The sequence below is a fragment of the Cebus imitator genome, unplaced genomic scaffold, assembly GCF_001604975.1.
Source record: "Cebus imitator isolate Cc_AM_T3 unplaced genomic scaffold, Cebus_imitator-1.0 Scaffold434, whole genome shotgun sequence".
Taxonomy (NCBI): domain Eukaryota; kingdom Metazoa; phylum Chordata; class Mammalia; order Primates; family Cebidae; genus Cebus; species Cebus imitator.
Window position 1 is genome coordinate 299,817 of NW_016107749.1, and position 18,744 is coordinate 318,560.

The 18,744-nt window shown below is 42.5% G+C and overlaps 1 protein-coding gene and 1 long non-coding RNA gene across 7 annotated transcripts in view; one reads left to right on the plus strand and one right to left on the minus strand.

Moving 5' to 3' along the window:
* CCDC60 (coiled-coil domain containing 60) overlaps positions 1–10,197 on the plus strand; it is a 212,709-nt gene extending 202,512 nt beyond the window's left edge. For all 6 annotated transcript variants that reach the window (XM_017510202.2, XM_017510204.2, XM_017510205.2 and 3 more), the window contains 2 exons: positions 1,303–1,492; positions 9,764–10,197. In XM_017510202.2, coding sequence (XP_017365691.1) covers positions 1,303–1,492; positions 9,764–9,865 — 292 coding nt within the window. In that variant the 3' untranslated portion in view covers positions 9,866–10,197. The remainder of the gene's footprint in view (positions 1–1,302; positions 1,493–9,763) is intronic.
* The window catches only part of LOC119468452, a 219,333-nt gene that overhangs the window by 151,796 nt on the left and 48,793 nt on the right, over positions 1–18,744 (minus strand). The window lies entirely within an intron of this gene.

Here is an 18,744-nt window from a genome sequence, read left to right on the forward strand (position 1 = left end):
AAACAGGAACTTATAAGCAGGTCCCTGGAGTCTTTGCAGAGTTGGAACTTCTACACAACCACACATCCAAGGACATCACTTTCTCACAAGCAATGTCTGGCCCTGAAGATACATGAGGCTTTTAAGAGGGACCCTCTTATGAAAGGGAGGAAGAGTCTTCTGCAAACCCTCTTCCCTCTGTGGGATGGAAGTGGGTGGGGGGAGGAGGAAAGGGAGTTATGAACTAACTCACATAAATAGGAGGAAACTGATGCTGGTCCTCCCACAGTGGGATTCAGCCTACATCTCTAATAGTGGAATTTCCGGTGTTATTATGGGGGAAGTAATTGCCCTCCATAGTAACATTAAAAATCAAGTCAAACAAACCACAGCCTAATAAGAGTGATGTTGAATTTGTAGTTCTTCATTCATCCAATTGCTCATTCATTCTTTCAAATGATAGTTATTGAGCACCTACTATCAGTAAGGCAGCATTCTAGCACTTTGAATACTGAGTAACTCAGATGAGGTTCCTTTTCTCCTCAATGAAATTGTATTCTAAACAAGGAGACAGGAATCAATATAATAAATATATATCCTAAATTACAAAGAAGTGTGAGAAGCCCAAAATATATAATAGATGATCAATTTCATCTTCAAAATTTTCCACAATGGGCACATATATAGCAAGGGGTGAGGGAGTTGTATTTTTTTTTAAGAGATCCACCTGCCTTAAGAACTGATCACATCTGAACCATCTCCTTAGGTTAGACCTAAAGTAGGTTAGATGAAGTACATTCTTCAAGGACGGATTCCAAAACTACTCTCATATTCACATAACACTGAAATACACAAAGCTTTAACCCAACCTTGCTCATTAGTCAAAGAGATAGAAAATGCACACACAAACGCATACACACACACACCATCTTGTGTGTGACAGCCTTCTGCATTCTTGAAGACATCCCACAGATGTGTGTATGTCCACTCTGACTTGATTAACCCTAAGAGAAGCTTAGATACCAAAGTCCCTCCCTTTCTCCTAACATTTCACATTGTCTGACAGAAAAATAACAAATGCATCCCTTGAAAGCACACCCTTGTTCTATTTTTTAATGAAATGCAAGTCATTCTCCATCTTTTCCTACCCCTAAAAGTAAAGACATGCCTGATCTGTGGGCCACAGAGGAAAGGCCCCCAGATAAAGAGTCCTGTTGCCCTGGAGACATCACAGAGTAGCAGAAAGAGAAAGGAGATGGATGGCCAGAGGTGCTCAGATCTTCCAGCAGCTTCCTAACTTGCCCTCTCCTCTCGGAATTGAAGGTACTTTGATCTGTTGTCCAAACTGCCAGAGGATCTAAAGAACTTCCGGCCCGCCAAAAAGATCCTGGTGAAACTACAGAAGTTTGGGGAAAACCTGGACCTGCGGATTCGACCCCACGTCCTCCTGAAGGTGCTGCAGGATCTGAGGATTTGGGAACTGTGCTCCCCTGACATTGCTGTGGCTATTGAGGTAACCACCACCTCCTTTCCCCCCAGTGTTTCAGGTGTCCTCATTCTATCACCTCTCAACATTCAGGCACTGTTTAAGTGCTGGGGACACAAAGGCCATTCCATTTATGGAGCTTATATTCTAATAGGAGAGGGATAGTCCCATTACCTGGTTGCCTAACTCCAACTGCAAGGGACATTATATTCTATGTAAATGGTACTCCCTGGAAACTCAGAGGCTTTGGAGTGGCATACAAAATGGGCAGTTATAATAAGGAGTCCTTTATCTTGCTACTTAAAGTGTGGTTCGTGGACTCCAGCAGCATGGACCTCACCTGGATGCTTGTTAGAAATGCAGAATCACAGGCTTCAAGTCAATCTGCCAACTCCAAGTTTAAATTTTAATGGGATTCCATGTGTCTTGTATGCACCATACAGTTTGAGGAGCCCTGGGTATAAGTTAGAAGAAATCTACCTTAACTCAGGCAACTGAGAAGGTGACTTTTACGGTGAGACCTCAACCGTGAGAAGATGACACCATGAAGAGAAAGGGAAAGAGCAGATCGAGAAGAGAAGACAGCACGTGCAACAATCCCAAAGCAGCACATGACTGACTTGGGAGAACTCACTGGCAGTCAATGAGTGTGGAAGGAAGTGGGCAAGGAGTGCTTGGTTCACAGGGGATTGGAGAGGTCAGTCCATGCTGACCTTTGAGGTTCAATACAAAAATTTAGGAGCCACAAAACAGTTTTCAGTAGTTGGTCACCATCATCACCAGAGGAAGTTCCTGGTGCTCTGTCAAAAGGCACCGGCGATACAAGGACTCCACAGTGAGGGGTTAGCAGAGGCTAATGAATTCATTTCTTTAGTTTTATCAGATGGCCTATGTGCATTTTAACAGGGCCTTCAATGCCTCCCTCCTGGTAAAGAAGTGATTCAAAAGGTCCAATTCTCAGACCTTGAACAGGCTGTGGAGCATTTGACATTTTCATGCCAGGTGGGCCTTTCCACAGGATGACCTGGATGTGTTAATGAGGGCAAGGTTAAGAGTGGAAGGAGGAGGATGACCTTGTAGACAAATTCGAATGCCCAGACTGCACTCCCCAGTCTGGGGAGTATGAAGCTTCTTCAGGAAAGACTCTAGCAGGTTAGGCCAAAACTAACTCTAGGGCAACTTCCACCTCCTACTTACCGGCTATGGGGTCCAACCTCCACCTGAAGTTGTGAAGGACTTGGAAAAGGTAGTCCCTGCATGGGTAAAAAGAGTACCAGGGGCTCCACTTTTATTTGAGGTGAGTCCACAGCCCTGGCTAATAAAACTTAGCATGCTCTTCTCCCAGTGAGAACATCACATATATATATATATATGATGTGTACCTATGTGACAAATGTACAGGTTTGTTACATAGGTATACATGTGCCATGGTGGTTTGCTGCACCCATCAACCCATCATCTACATTAGGCATTTCTCCTAATTCTTTCCCTCCCCCGGACTCCCACCCCTGACAGGCCCTGGTGTATGATGTTCCCCTCCCTTCGTCCATGTGTTCTCATTGCTCAACTCCCACTTATGAGTGAGAATATGAGGTGTTTGGTTTTCTGTTTCTGTGCTAGTTTGCTGAGAGTTATGGTTTCCAGTGTCATCCATGTCCCTGCAAAGGACATGAACTCATCCTTTTTAATGGTTGCATAGTATTCCATGGTGTATATGTGCCATGTTTTCTTTATATAGTCTATCATTGATGGGCATTTGGGTTGGTTCCAAGTCTTTGCTATTGTGAATAGTGTCACAGTAAACATAAGTGTCCATGTGTCTTTATAGTAGAATGATTTCTAATCCTTTGGGTATATACCCAGTAATGGGATTGCTGGGTCAAATGGCATTTCTGGTTCTAGATCTTTGAGAAATTGCCACACTATCTTCCACAATGGTTGAACTAATTTATACTCCCACCAACAGTGTAAAAGCATTTCTATTTCTCCACATCCTCTTCAGCATCTGTTTCCTGACTTTTTAATAATTGCCATTCTAACTGGTGTGAGATGGTATCTCATTGTGGTTTTGATTTGCATTTCTCTAATGACCAGTGATGATGAACTTTTTTTTTCATATGTGTTTTGGCCACATAAATGACTTATTTTGAGAACAGACATATAAATGTCTGTTCATATCCTTTGCCCACTTTTTGATGGGGTTGTTTTTGTCTTGTAAATTTGTTTAAGTTTCTTGTAGATTCTGAATATAAGCCCTTTGTCAGATGAATAGATTGCAAATTTTTTCTCCCATTCCATAGGTTGCCTGTTCACTCTGATGGTAGTTTCTCTTGCTGTGTGGAAGCTCTTTAGTTTAATTAGACCTCATTTGTCAATTTTGGCTTTTGCTGCCATTGCTTTTGGTGTTTAGTCATGAAGTCTTTGCCCATGCCTATGTCCTGAATGGTATCACCTAGGTTTTCTTCTAGGGTTTTTATGGTTTTAGGTCTTACATTTAAGTCTTTAATCCATCTGGAGTTAATTTTTGTGTAAGGTGTAATGAAGGGATTCAATTTTCTGCATATGGCTAGCCAGTTTTCCCAATGCTATGTATTAAATAGGGAATCTTTTCCCCATTGCTCGTTTGTGTCAGCTTTGTCAAAGATCACATGGTTTTGTATGTATGAAGTTATTTCTGAGGCCTCTGTTCTGTTTCATTGGTCTATATATCTGTTTGGGTACAAGTACCATGCTGTTTTGGTTACTGTAGCTTTGTAGTATAGTTTGAATTCAGGTAGCATGATGCCTCTAGCTTTTTTCTTTTTGCTTAGGATTGCCTTGGCTATATGGGCTCTTTTTTGGTTCCATATGAAATTTAAAGTAGTTTTTTCTAATTCTGTGAATAAAGTCAATAGTATCTTAATGGGGATAGTATTGAATCTATAAATTACTTTGGGCAGTATGGCCATTTTCACAATACTGTTTCTTCCTATCCATGAGCATTGAATGTTTTTCCATTTGTTTGTGTCCTCTCTTATCTCCTTGAGCAATGATTTGTAGTTCTCCTTGAAAAGGTCCTTCACATCCCTTGTAAGTTGTATTCCTAGGTATTTAATTCTCTTTGTAGTAATTGTGAATGGGAGTTCGCTCATAATTTGGCTCTCTGTTTGTCTATTATTGGTGTATAGGAATGCTTGTGATTTTTGCATACTGATTTTGTATCCTGAGACTTTGCTGAAGTTGCTTATCAGCTTAAGGAGATTTGGGGCTAACATAATGGGGTTTTCTAAATATATAATCATGTCATCTGCAAACAGAGACAATTTGGCTTCCTCTCTTCCTATTTGAATACCCTTTATTTCTTTCTCTTGCCTGATTCCCCTGGCCAGAACTTCCAATACTATATTGAATAGAAGTGGTGAGAGAGGGCATCCTTGTCTAGTGCCAGATTTCAAAGGGAATGCTTCCAGCTTTTGCCCATTCAGTCTGATATTGCCTGTGGGTTTGTCATAAATAGCTCTTATTATTTTGAGATACGTTCCAGCAACACTGAGTTTATTGAGAGTTTTTAGCATGAAGGGGTGTGGAATTTTATCAAAGGCCTTTTCTGCATCTATTGAGATAATCATGTGGTTTTTGTCATTGGTTCTGTTTGTGTGATGGGTTACATTTATTGATTTGTTTATGTTGAACCAGCCTTGCATTCCCAGGGATGAAGCCAGCTTGATCGTGGTGGATAAGCTTTTTGATGTGTTGCTGAATTCAATTTCCAAGTATTTTATTGAAGATTTTCACATCAATGTTCATCAGGGATATTGGCCTGAAATTTTCTTTTCTTTTTCCTTTTATTCTTTTTATTTTTTTTTTCTGGTTGTTGCTGTTGCTGTTGTCTGTCTGCCAGGTGTTGGTATCAGGATGATGTTGGTCTCATAAAATGAGTGAGGGAGGAATTTGTCTTCTTCTATTCTTTGAAATAGTTTCAGAAGGAATGGTACCAGCTCCTCTTTGTACTGCTGGTAGAATTCAGCTGTGAATACGTCTGGTCCTGGGTATTTTTTGGTTGGTAGGATATTAATTACTGCCTCAATTTCAGAACTTGTTATTAGTCTATTCAGCGATTTGACTTTTTCCTGGTTTATTCTTGGGAGGGTGTATGTGTCCAGGAATTTATCCATTTCTTCTAGATTTTCTAGTTTATTTGCACAGAGGCATTTATAGTATTCTCCAATGGTAGTTTGTATTTCTGTGGGATCAGTGGTGATATCCCTTTATCATTTTTTATTGTGTCTATTTGATTCCTCTCTCTTTTCTTCTTTATTAGTCTGGCTAGCAGTCTATCTATTTTGTTAATCTTTTCAAAAAACCAGCTCCTGGATTCATTGATTTCTTGAGGGGTTTTTCATGTCTCTATCTCCTTCAGTTCTGCTCTCATCTTAGTTATTTCTTGTCTTCTGCTAGCTTTTTAATTTGTTTGCTCTTTCTTCTCTAGTTCTTTTAATTGAGATGTTAGGGTGTCGATTTCTCCTGTGGGCATTTAGCACTATAAACTTCCCTCTAAACACTGCTTTAGCTGTGTCCTAGAGATTCTGGTACATTGTGTTTTTGTTCTCATTGATTTCAAAGAACTTATTCATTTCTGCCTTAATTTCGTTATTTATCCAGTAGTCATTCAGGAGCAGGTTGTTCAGTTTCCATGTAGTTGTGCAGTTTTGAGTGAGTTTCTTAATCCTGAGTTCCAACTTGATTGCACTGTGGTCTGAGAGATAGTTTGTTATGATTTCCATTCTTTTGCATTTGCTGATGCATGTTTTACTTTTGATTATGTGGTCAATTTTAGAATAAGTGTGATATGGTGCTGAGAAGAATGTATATTCTGTTGATTTGGGTTGGTGAGTTCCGTAGCTGTCTATTAGGTCCACTTAGTCCAGAGCTTAGTTCAAGTCCCGAATATCCTTGTTAATCTTCTGTCTCATTGATCTAATATTGACAGTGGGGTGTTAAAGTCTCCCACTACTATTGTGTGGGAGTCTAAGTCTCTTTGTAGGTCTCTAAGAACTTGCTTTATGAATCTGGGTGCTCCTGTATTGGGTGCATGTATATTTAGGACTGTTAGCTCTTCTTGTTGCATTAATCCCTTTGCCATCATGTAATTCCCTTCTTTGTCTTTTTTGATCCTTGTTGGTTTAAAGTCTGTTTTATCAGAGACTAGGATTGCAACTCCTGCTCTTTTTTTATGCATTCCACTTGCATGGTAAATATTCCTCCATCCCTTTATTTTGAGCCTATGTGTGTCATTGCATGTGAGATGGGCCTCCTGAATACAGCACACAGATGGGTCTTGACTCTTGATCCAGTTTGCCAGTCTGTGTGTTTTAATTGGGGCATTTAGCCCATTTACATTTAAGGTTAATATTGCTATGAGTGAATTTGATCCTGTCATTATGATGCTAGCTGGTTATTTTGCCCATTAGTTGATGCAGTTTCTTCATAGTGTCAATGGTCTTTATAATATGGTATGTTTTTGCAGTGGCTGGTACCAGTTTCTCCTTTCTATATTTAGTGCTTCCTTCAGGAGCTCATCTAACGCAGGCCTGGTGGTGACAAAATCTCTCAGCATTTGCTTGTCTGTAAAGGATTTTATTTCTCCTTCGTTTATGAAGCTTAGTTTGGCTGGATATGAAATTCTGGGTTGAAAATTCTTTTCTTTAAGAGTGTTGAATATTGTCCCCACTCTGTTCTGGCTTGTAGGGTTTCTGCAGAGAGATCTGCTGTTAGTCTGATGGGCTTCCCTTTGTGAGTAACCTGACCTTTCCCTCTCGCTGCCCTTAACATTTTTTCCTTCATTCCAACCTTGGTGAATCTGATGATTATGTGTCTTCAGGTTGCTCTTCTCAAGGAGTATATTTGTGGTGTTCTCTGTATTTCCTGAATTTGAATGTTGGCCTGTCTTGCTAGGTTGGGGAAGTTCTCCTGGATAATATCCTGAAGAATGTTTTCCAACTTGGTTCCATTCTCCCTGTCACTTTCAGGTACACCAATCAAATGTAGGTTTGCTCTTTTCACATAGTCCCACATTTCTTGGAGGCTTTGTTCATTCTTTTTCATTTGTTTTTCTCTGATCTTGTCTTCACACTTTATTTCATTACATTGATCTTCAATCTCTGATATTCTTTCTTCCACTTGATCAATTCAGCTATTGATACTTGTATATGCTTCACAAAGTTCTCATGCTGTGTTTTTCAGCTCCATCAGGTGATTTATGTTCTTCCATAAACTGATTATTCTAGTTAGCAATTCCTCTAACCTTTTTTTAAGATTCTTAGCTTCCTTGCATTGGGTTAGAATATTCTCCTTTAATTTGGAGGAGTTTGTTATTACCCACCTTCTGAAGCCTACTTCTGTCAATTCATCAAACTTATTCTCTGTCCAGTTTTGTTCCCTTGCTGGCTAGGAGTTGCAATCCTTTGGAGGAGAAGAGGCAGTCTGGTTTTTGGAATTTCCAGCCTTTTTGCACTGGTTTTTCCTCATCTCCATGGATTGATCTATCTTTGGTCTTTGATGTTGGTGACCTTCAGATGGGGTTTTTGTGTGGACATCCTTTCTGTTGATGTTGATGTAATTCCTTTCTGTTTGTTTTAATTTTCTTTCTAATAGTTAGGAACCTCTGCTGCAGGTCTGCTGGAGTTTGCTGGAGGTCCACTCCAGATCCTGTTTGCCTGGGTATCACCAGCAGAGGCTACAGAATGGCAAACATTGCTGCCTATTCTTTCCTCTGGAAGCTTCATCCCAGAGGGGCACCCACCAGATGCCAGCTGTAGCTCTCCTGTACGAGGTGTCTGTTGACCCCTGCTGGGAGGTGTCTCCCAGTCAAGAGGAGGCAGTCCATCCCTTAGCAGAGCTCAAGCGCTGTGCTGGGAGATCCACTGCTCTCTTCAATGCCAGCAGGCAGGAAATTTTAAGTCTGCTGAAGCTGCACTTACAGCTGCCCATTCTCCCAGGTGCTCTGTTTCAGGGAGATGGGAGTTTTATCTATAAAACCCTGCCTGGAGCTGCTGCCTTTCTTTCAGAGATGTCTTGCTTAGAGAGGAGTATCTAGAGAGGGAGTCTGACTACCACAGCTTTGCCAAGATATGGTGGGCTCCACTCAGTTTGAACTTCCTGGAGGCTTTGTTTATAATGTGAAGGAAAAACCACCTACTCAATCCTCAGTAATGGTGGATTCCCCTCCCCACCACCAAGCTCCAGCATCCCAGGTTAACTTCAGACTGCTGTGCTGGCAGTGAGAAATTCAAGGCAGTGGATCTTAGCTTGCTGGGCTCCTTGGAGGTGGGATCCACTGAGCCACACCACTTGGCTCCCTGACTTCAGCCCTCTTTCTAGGGGAGTGAATGGTTCTGTCTCACTGGCATTCCAGGCACCACTGGGGTATGAAAATAAAACTCCTGCAGCTAGCTTGGTGACTGCCCAAACAGCCACCCAGTTTTGTGCTTGAAACCCAAGGCCCTGGTTGTGTAGGCACCCAAGGGAATATCCTGATCTTCAGATTGTGAAGACCATGGAAAAAGCATAGTATCTGGGTTGGAATTCACCATTCCTGACAGCACAGTCCCTCACGGCTTCCCTTGGATAGGGGAGGGAGTTCCCTGACCCCTGCCCTTACCGGTTGAGGCAATGCCCCACCCGGCTTTGGCTCACTCTCTATGGGCTACACCCACTGTACTGGCTACACCAGTCCCAGTGAGATGAGTTGAGTACCTCAGTTGGAATGTAGAAATCACTCACCTTTTGTGTTGATCTGACTGGGAGCCGCAGACCAGAGCTGTTCCTGTTCAGCCATCTTGCCAGCCACCCAACATCACAGAACTTCTAATAACCTGGTTATGGGGGTCTACATGAAACTCTGCCTTTTGTGTGTCTTAAACCCTGTCCAGGAAAGCAAGCCCATAGCTGTTCCCAATTCTCAAAGGGATCTACAAACCAAAAATGTTTAGAGACAAAAGATTTTTGAAAAGATATTAAGGAGTGGAAAAGAAAGAAAAATGCAGATAGTTGGGATTTCCTGCCCTCCCCAAATTTCCTTGCATCAGTAGCAACAAGGAGGGGCTTAAAATTAGCCTGCTGAGCCAGGAAGCTGGAAAGAGATCCTCTTCCCCAAAGGACTACTTCAATCTGATGCTCTAAGCATTATGAATGCCTGAATGGTATTCCTGGGGCCACCAGTCTTAACCACAAATCTTCCAGGATCTTGAGGGAAGGGAGAGATGGTGGAGTCTACTTTTTAGACCAAATTCTAAGATTGTCGCTGTGCCTGCCCCACAGTTTGTACGAGAACACATCATCCATATGCCTCAAGAGGATTACATCAACTGGCTGCAGAACCGGATCAACATACCCATCGGGCCCTACAGCACCCTGACATAGGCTGGGCCTGGGTTGACCAGCTGTTGCAGTGGAGGAGGGTTTACCTATATCATGCTCCTGTATCCTTCCTGTGTTCCTGCCTCCTGACTACCCTCATGGATGCTCTTTATGGATGACCTTTTATAGTAGGGTCATCTGGAGACTGACCTCCGGCAACATTTTAAAGGGGGATGGTCCCAGGTGGCCTTCCCCTAAATTCTACACCCCAGACACAACCTACCAGTCTCTTTTCTTCAGTGGTCCAGCCTGAATCTACCTTCTTCCTCTTCAGATTTCTTCACCCTATTTATCTTCCTCAAATACTGGAGAATAAAATTGAACTGAATGTTTGATGTCTGTCTGGAAAGAGTTAGGGCCATGGAATTCGGGTGTAGTATTTGGATCCTAATAACAATAGTTACCATTTATTGAGACCCAGTGCTGGGTGCTTTACCTAGATAATACCATTTCAGTCTCATGATAACTTGGTTAAGCACTGATATTAGCTTAATTTCACACTGATTAAGCTAAAGCATATTTCTCAATATTATATATATACTGCATTGGATGGGTGGCTGGATGGATGGTTTAATGGATGGATGGATGGGTAGATGGGTGGATGGGTGGATAGGGAGACATATGGATGGATGGATAGATAGATGGATGGATGGATAGTTTGCATGGTTGCATGGTTGGATGGTTGCATGGTTAGATGAATGGATGGATGAATGGATGGATGGATGGATGGATGGATGGATGGATGGATGGATGAATGGTGGATAGATGGATCGATGGATGGGTGGATTGATGGCACATTCCCCAACAAGGCAATAGTATGCAATAAAATTTTAGCCTTGAGTCCTCGTATGTTTTCTGTTGGTCTTAGTTACAGGAAGGAAGCTTATCTTCCTATCATCTCAAAATGCGTGTAGCCTCATAACCTCTTTTTTCACCTTGGTCTTATGCTCACCTACATTCTCACTAAGTTATAGAAACTGTAGGCATTTTAATTCCCTTAGTGATGGCCATGCTGCATTAACAATTGGACAACTAGACTTGATTTGCTCTTGTGCCTGGATTATCAGAGCCTTTGTGTAGGGTGGACTTGAACCTCTCTCTCTGCGGAAATCTAAAAGTGGGGAGGAGAGTTAAATTCAAATTATTCTTCAATCTAAGCAATATCACACTCATCCATTCACCTATTCAGTCATTTATTCATTCAATGAATATTTATTGAGAGCCCAATATGCACCAACCAAGTCCTAGATGCTGAAGTTACAGCAATGAACAAGGCAGAGAAGTCCCTGTTCTCATGGAGTTTGTCATTTTTTTATTTCTTCTTTTTTGACACATGGTCCAAGATGAGATCATGGAGTCCACATAAAACCAGAGAAGTCAATAAAATGCGACACAGAGGGCAGAGGGATTATGTAACATCACACGTCCCTCCACAGAGATACCCTATGGTTAACAGTAAACCTTGAAGAAGGAGTATTCAGGGTACAAAGGTGAGATACACTCTACAAGAAAACTACCAAATGAAGAGACCCTACAGGTCTCTGTATTAAATAGGAATTTGCATGAGGGAGAAGCAGAGAAGAAAGAAGGAGAACCTAACAAGGAGAAAAACAGGACAAAGGAGGTAGGGGAGGAAAAGGGAGCTGAGCAACAGGAGGGTAGAAGGGACTGTGGGAGAAAACCAATTGGGGTGGGGTGAGGGGAACAGGGCAGGGCTGGCTGGTGGATCTCTAAGAACTACAATGCAAACCAGCCCCTCCACTTCATCCTCTGGACCTTTAGTAGTTTCTGTTACACACTCAACTGTCTTCTGTGAGCAATGCTTTGAGGACATAAAGAAAAGGGGCTGTGTTCTACATCTGGGTTGCTCAGGGCAAAAAAGGGGGCTTGCGGTACTTAGATCCTGAACAGTAAAGAGTTCAGAGCCTGGCAAGGTGGTTCAGGCCCCTAATACCAGTGTTTTTGGAGTCCAAGGTGAGAGAATCCTTTGAGGCTAAGAGTTCAACACCATCCTGGGCAGCATAGTGAGACCCCATCTCTACAGAATAAAATTGTTCTTAAAATTAGCCAGTAGTACCATCTGTCGTCCCAGCTACTCAGAAGGCTGAGGCAGGAGGCAGGAGGATCGCTTGAGCCCAGGAGGTCAAGAGTGCAGTGAGCCGTGATCACATCACTGTACCCCAGTCTGAGCAAAAGAGCAAGACCCTGTGTCAAAAAAAANAAAAAAAAAAAAAAAAAAAGAGTGTAGTAGGAACAGCATGTCAAAACTAGAGACACTGCTATTACCCGAGCTCTCAAGGTTTATAGAAACCTTAAACAGACATTTGGCTTCTCACTAGACATGGGGCAGGAGCCCAACCAAATTGAAATATACCTCAAATGTCAGGTGACCATCACAGCTGAGATTTAATTACACTAGATCATCAGTGCAATGGTGGCAAATTAAAACAAGTACAAAAAGATCCCAGTGGACATGAGGGAAGGGGGCACTAACTCATACTTGAGATGTCAGGAAAGGCTTTTGAGAGGAAGTGATTGACACCTCTAAGATGATCTAGAGTTATCCAGAAAGAGATGGGTAGGCAGAGAAGGAGGGAAGAAAAAATGTTCCAGGCAGAAGGAACAGCATGTGCAAAGGCCCAGAGGCAAAAAGAAGCTTAATTTGTCATTTGAGGACCTAAACATAACTCCAGCTGGGTCATATTTTGAATTGGGGGTACAGGACAGAGAAAGGGAGAAGGAAGGTTGGGGAGGTAAGTAGAAGCCAGATCTTTTAGATACCTTATAGGCCACGTTAGGAAGTTTGGACTTTATCTTCCTGGAAATAGGAATCCACAGAAGGATTTTGAGGAAGGGGATAATTATGTTTGCTTTCGGGGGCAGGGAAATGGCACCCACAAGGAACAGGGAGCTAAGATGAGGCTGTGGCAGTGATTGTAGGGAGAGCAATGGTGGTGGAGATGGGGTGAAGATACTCATTGAAAAGATATTTAAACAGCAGAATCAACAGAACTTGGTGTGACGGATTATAAGTAAGGGGTGGGAGGGCAGGAATATAAGGAATCATGAGTGGAAGGTGATGCCTTCAATGTACCAGGAGAAGAGGAAGAAAAGTTCATAATGAGAAGGTGAAGAGTTATGTTTTAAGCATATTGAGTTGGAGATGCCTGAGGGGCAGTCAGGTAGGGGGGATGCATAACTCAGGAGAGAAGGCTGCATGGGAGGCAGAAACATAGCATCAACATCCCCTAGGTCAAGATGGTCAAAGGAAGAAATGGGAAAAGAGGCAAGGAGAGAAGAAGAGAGAGGGGGCCTTGAGGACAGAATAACAAAAAGCATCAAGAAGCCTACTCACAAAATAACACTTACTGGCTGGACGCAGTAGCTCAAGCTTATAATCCCAGCATTTTGAGAAGCCAAGGTGGGCGGATCATCTGAGGTCAGGAGTTCGAGACCAGCCTGACCAACATGATGAAGCCCCATCTCTACTAAAAATACAAAAAAATTAACTGGATGTGGTGGTACATGCCCGTAATCCCAGGTACTCAAGAGGCTGAGGCAGGAGAATCCTTGAACCCGGAAGGCGAAGGTTGTAGTGAGCCAAGATCACGGCATTGCACTCCAGCCTGGGTGACAGCCTGAGAGACTCTGTCTCAAAAGAAATAAAAAATTAAGAAAATAACATTTACTGAAAGCCTGCTTTGTTCCAGACATCTTGCAAAATGCTTGGCATGTATGATCTCATTCCATCTTCAGAAGCCTGCAGAGAAGGGCTCTTGTCTCCTTCCTGTTTTGCAGATGATGAAACGGAGCCTCTGAGAAGTGTTTTGTACACATATCCAGCTGACTATGAACCCCCTCTCTCCAACCCTACCCTCCGACCTGCAGCCCCCTCTTCTACGAAACAAGGAGGTCACGAGAGTTATTGTGCTTTTGGAATGAGGAGGCTTTCCGGAATTGTATTAGCTTACATTTGTACTGTATTCCACAGTTTCCAGAGTGCCTTCTCCAGTATTACCTTATTTGATGCTCACAGCATCCCTCTGAAGTGAACATTATTATAATCCCCATTTTACAAAGAAGGATATCAAGACTTAAGATTGGCCAATCGTCATATAGCAGGTAAGTGGCAGAGCCAAGTCTAGATTGAAGTCTGTCTGTCCCAGTCAGGGGCAATCTTGAAATTGCAAGACTTACTCCGCCCTTCCACTTGGCAGTTTCTGAGTCTGTTTCTCAGAGCTGTAGCTCCATCTAGTAGCCTTTATCAGTATTACTCTCCGACCCAGCCCTCAAACAGAATGTCACTTTCCTGCCAAAAAAAAGAAAACAGCACCAACAAGACCTATTCTGCTTAGACGAGGAGTGTTTACTCAAACAAGCGAAGACCTTTTACTACTAAAATAGACTGGGGACTAAGACGAGTCAACACATGCCCTCTCAGCTTCCAGGTTCTAAAAAGAGCCACAGGAAGATTTTTTTTTTTTTTTTTTTTTTTTTTTGCTTGTCAGCCTCTCCATCAACATCTTAATTGAGCACCTACTAGGTGCTGGATCCTGAGGAGTCACTATCCCAAGCTCTGACCAAGCCATCTGAGTGGTTAACATGAGAGTTTTCAAAACGATATGGGCCCTAGAGAAGCTCTTTTCTATAAAGCACTGGATAGTAAATATCTGCTGCATGTTCTTTTTTTTATATATAGTCCTTTAAAGGTGTAAAAACCATTTGTAAATTAAAAGTCATACAAAAAGAGACCACAGACCAGATTGGGGCCATGAGACATTGTTTGCTGATCCCTGCTTGAGGATAAATTTAAGAGTGAAGAGGAATGTTCTAGTCTCCCCCAAAAAACAGACAAGGAGGGCTAGTGAACATAATATGGTAAATATACAGACGAAGGGGATTTGGGCACTACTCAGAATAGTTTTTGTCATTTTTGTGGAAAAGGCATGTATGCAGAGGGTAAAAATCCTAGCAGTGCAAAAGGATATGAACTCCAGCTCTCAGACCCCATTTCTGTATACAGAGACTCTCACACTGTACCCAGTAACTTGTATATCTTTCCAGGGATATTCTTTGCATGTACAAGCAAAACATTTCTAATTAATTAATTAAAATGAAGCATTTACGGTGTGCTTACTGTATACCACACATTGTTCAAAGTGCTTTGCATTTAATTATAATTTATCCTTACAACAGCTCTATGAAGTAGATATCACTCTGACCCCCCCCCCACTTTATTCTGGAGGAAACAGGGGTATAGAAAGTTTAGAAACCTGCCCAAGGCTACATAATTTGCATAGGTAACGTTTTTTTCTTTTTAGCAGATCTCGTCAGCTTAGTATACAAACTTCTGCATTAATTTGCTATGCTGGTAGTCATTTCGCTTCCTATCTTCCTACTTTATATGAAGGAGGAAAGAGGTTGAAGTTTCATACCAGTGCATTAAAATCAAGAGCCAGACTGTTGTCACCGCCCTGCCTTGACATTTCTTTTAAAGGTTCGCAGATAAGGGAGGACCTGGACCAAAAGCTATGAACAATTGTAGAGAATGATACCAAAATAAAAGCCCAAGCTAATGTCAAAACAATGCCGCATCACTTCCCTTTTTATCCAGTACTGCTCATTTCATTCCTGGAGCCTCACCTGCATGGCTGAGATTGAGTGTCCTTCCCTGTTTTGGGATCTGGAGGTAGCCAGGGGAAGTCAAATAAAGATAATGTAGAGTAAGAATTTAATAAAAGTGAAAATTTTCTAAGTGCCTTATGTTAGGCACTACAAAATTCATATGCCTTTGCTGGTGGATTCCTTGTAATTATCCTGTGAAGCTAGCGTTATGCTTATTCACATTTACAGATGACAGAAAATTGAGGCTAAAGAAGGTGAAGTGGCTTGCCCAAGTCACACGCCTTCGAGCAATTAATTCAGAGTTCAAATCCTGGTTGTCTTGAGATTTTGCAAGATTGTTTTAACCACATTACACTGCCTCTCTACTTAGAAAATCTTGTTTTGGGGTTCAAATTGATCATCTTTTCGTGGGAGAATCAGAGCTAGAGCTTTAATGATAATAAAATTTAGAAACTGTTTACATTTTTGAAGAGCGTTCACATCCATCAGCACCATGTGATCTTCAAAGCAATCCTCTGAGATGTGCAAAGAAACTCTCACCTGCATTTTGAAGACATGACACACCTAGTAAATGAGATTTGGGCCTGGCTATTTAACTCTCGAGCTTTCTCCACCACACTGCCCTGGGACAAAGGAACCACACTAGTGAACAGTGGAGTGGAGACAAACTCCTTTCTGGCTAGTCTCAAAATAGCTCTGACCTTTTTTTTTTGTTTACTTATTATCTGTCTTACCAGCTAGATTTCGCCTTCATGAGGGCAAGAACTACATCTGCTTTATTTGTCATTGTATTCCCAGAACTTCTCATAACATTTCTGGGATCAACTAAATGAATGGATGCATAGATGCATGGATGGATGGATGGAAGAAAGGATGGATGGATGGATGGATGGATGGATGGATAGATGGCTGCATGGATGGATGCATAGATGCATGGATAGATGGATGAATGGATGGATGAATGCATGGCTACACACATGGATGGATGGATGGATGGGTGGATGGATGGATGGATGGATGGATGGATGGATGGATGGGTAGATGGATGCATGGATGGATGGATGCATGGATGCATGGATGGATGCATGCATGGAAGGAAGGATGGATGGATGCATGGCCACACACATGGATGGATGGATGCATGGATGGATAGATGCATGGATGCATGCATGGATGGATGGGTGGATGGATGCATGGCTGCATGCATAGATGGAAAATTGAGTGGATAAATGGATGCATAGTTGAGTGGATGGATGGATGGATGGATGGATGGATGGATGGATGGATGACAGAGAGAAACTAAAAGCAGCCATCACAAGGTTAGACTTATCAGGATTCTTCAGATCCCCACTGCCTTCTAGGAAATAGAGATGTCCAGAAGGCTGGCATATATGTGAGACTGCTCATCCTAGCAAAGGCGGAGCCTGACAGTATAAGAAATAAGCTCACAGTTCAGTGTCCTAAGGCAAGGCCAGCACAAACAGTTCCCTCAATGACCCAACAGATTGGTGAGAATAGAATGGAGGCATTCCTTTGACCTTAGACTTTTAAAGGTAAAAAGCCTACTTTCAGAGCTTGGGGCAGGTTTTCTATTAAACATCACAGAGCTAGTCCGTTCCATCACATGCCTTAAGCCGGCAAATTCCCGCATCCTTTGTCCCAATCCACTTTTCATGTTCTGATGAACAGGCTCTCCCACTTGCCTTTTGGGACTATATCCTTCACCATGGATGCTATTCAATGGCCATTTCCCATTCTTCTTTTGCTAGGAGTCCTGATTTTGTTCAAGTGTCTACCCCTCCCCATGCGAATCAGGATAAAGCCTCATTGGTCTAAATCTATATTGGCAATTCCATTCCCCATGCTAGGATTGATTTATAAGTGGTTGTGTGACCCCAGGTTTGCAAGAGGAGGCTCCTGAGAAAGGTTTCTTTCTTCTTAAAAACAAAGAGAAGACTAGTCCTTCTCCTGGAAGTTATCTTCACTAAATTGTGCAGGCATCTTGCTGACAACAGGGGGAAGATCCAAGAGAATCACCTTGGTTGGAATTTTTTGAAGTGAGATGATACAACCTTCATTGCCCAAAGCAGTTGAGCCTGGGTGTTCTGCTACTTGAAAATACTGTTACAGAAACCCATAACAATATCATTCTCACTCCTCTCCCTTAACCAACATCTGCTCTTTTGATAGCTATTTGAATGATAACTCCNTAGCCTGCTCCCAGCAGTCATGTGGGACATCCCCCTGCCTCTGCCTGAGACCCCCTCTCTTTGGCCCAGACTGCCCTCCCTTATCACCACTCTTCTGCAAATCTCAGAGAAAGCCTTTGACTCTTTCAAGCAAGATGTGTTCATGCCAAAGAGAACCCAGATTTGTCCTATTTGGGACTCCGCAAAAAGGCAGCAGCATGTCTTGCGAACAGCAACATTAACTCCGCTAAAACCTTCCCAAAGATGTGAAACTCAGGGGTCACCAAGGAGTTGGGAGTAAGGCACAGAACATAAGGCCCTTCGTGAGGCAGAGACTTCTTCATCTCCAAAGTCAAAATAATCTAGGAACAGGGGTGAAAAAGAAAAACTGGTGACTGGGGAAGATTTCCAACACTGGTTTTATGGTGTTCATGGGAACAGGTATGTGAAGGAGGTGAAGAATAGTTTATATTGATTAGATAGTAAGTCCTGGAGGTAACGAGTGGGAGAAGGGGCTGGAAGAAGAAGGGCTGCAGTTTGGTGGGTGGAGGTAGGAAACTCATAAAGTGTTTGAGCCAGGCAAGACCTTGTCATCTATCTGAGCTTGCATATCGTTGACTACCTTCCATGCTCCAGGCTATTTGAGAGATGCCAGAGGTATAAAGGTAGCCTCTGTCCTCCAAAGGTTACATAGTGGTGCTACAGTGCAGTGGTTAAAAGAGAACGTTTAGGTGTCAAACCGAGAAAGTTCAGATCCTAGTTATGCTCTCATTGGCTCTATGACCTTGAAAGTTATCTTCACTTCTATGTATCTCATCTGTAAAATGGGAACACCACTCAAGAGTCAATGAGATACACTGGGCTGGGCTTGGTGGCTCACGCCTGTAATCTCAACACTATGAGGGGCCAAGGTGGGCAAATCACTTGAGGTCAGGAGTTCAAGACCAGCCTGGCCAACATGGGGGAAACCCCCTCTTTACTAAAAATACAAAAATTAGCTAGGAGTGGTAGCAAGCACCCATAATCCCAGCTACTCTGGAGGCTGAGGCAGGAGAATCGCTTGAACCC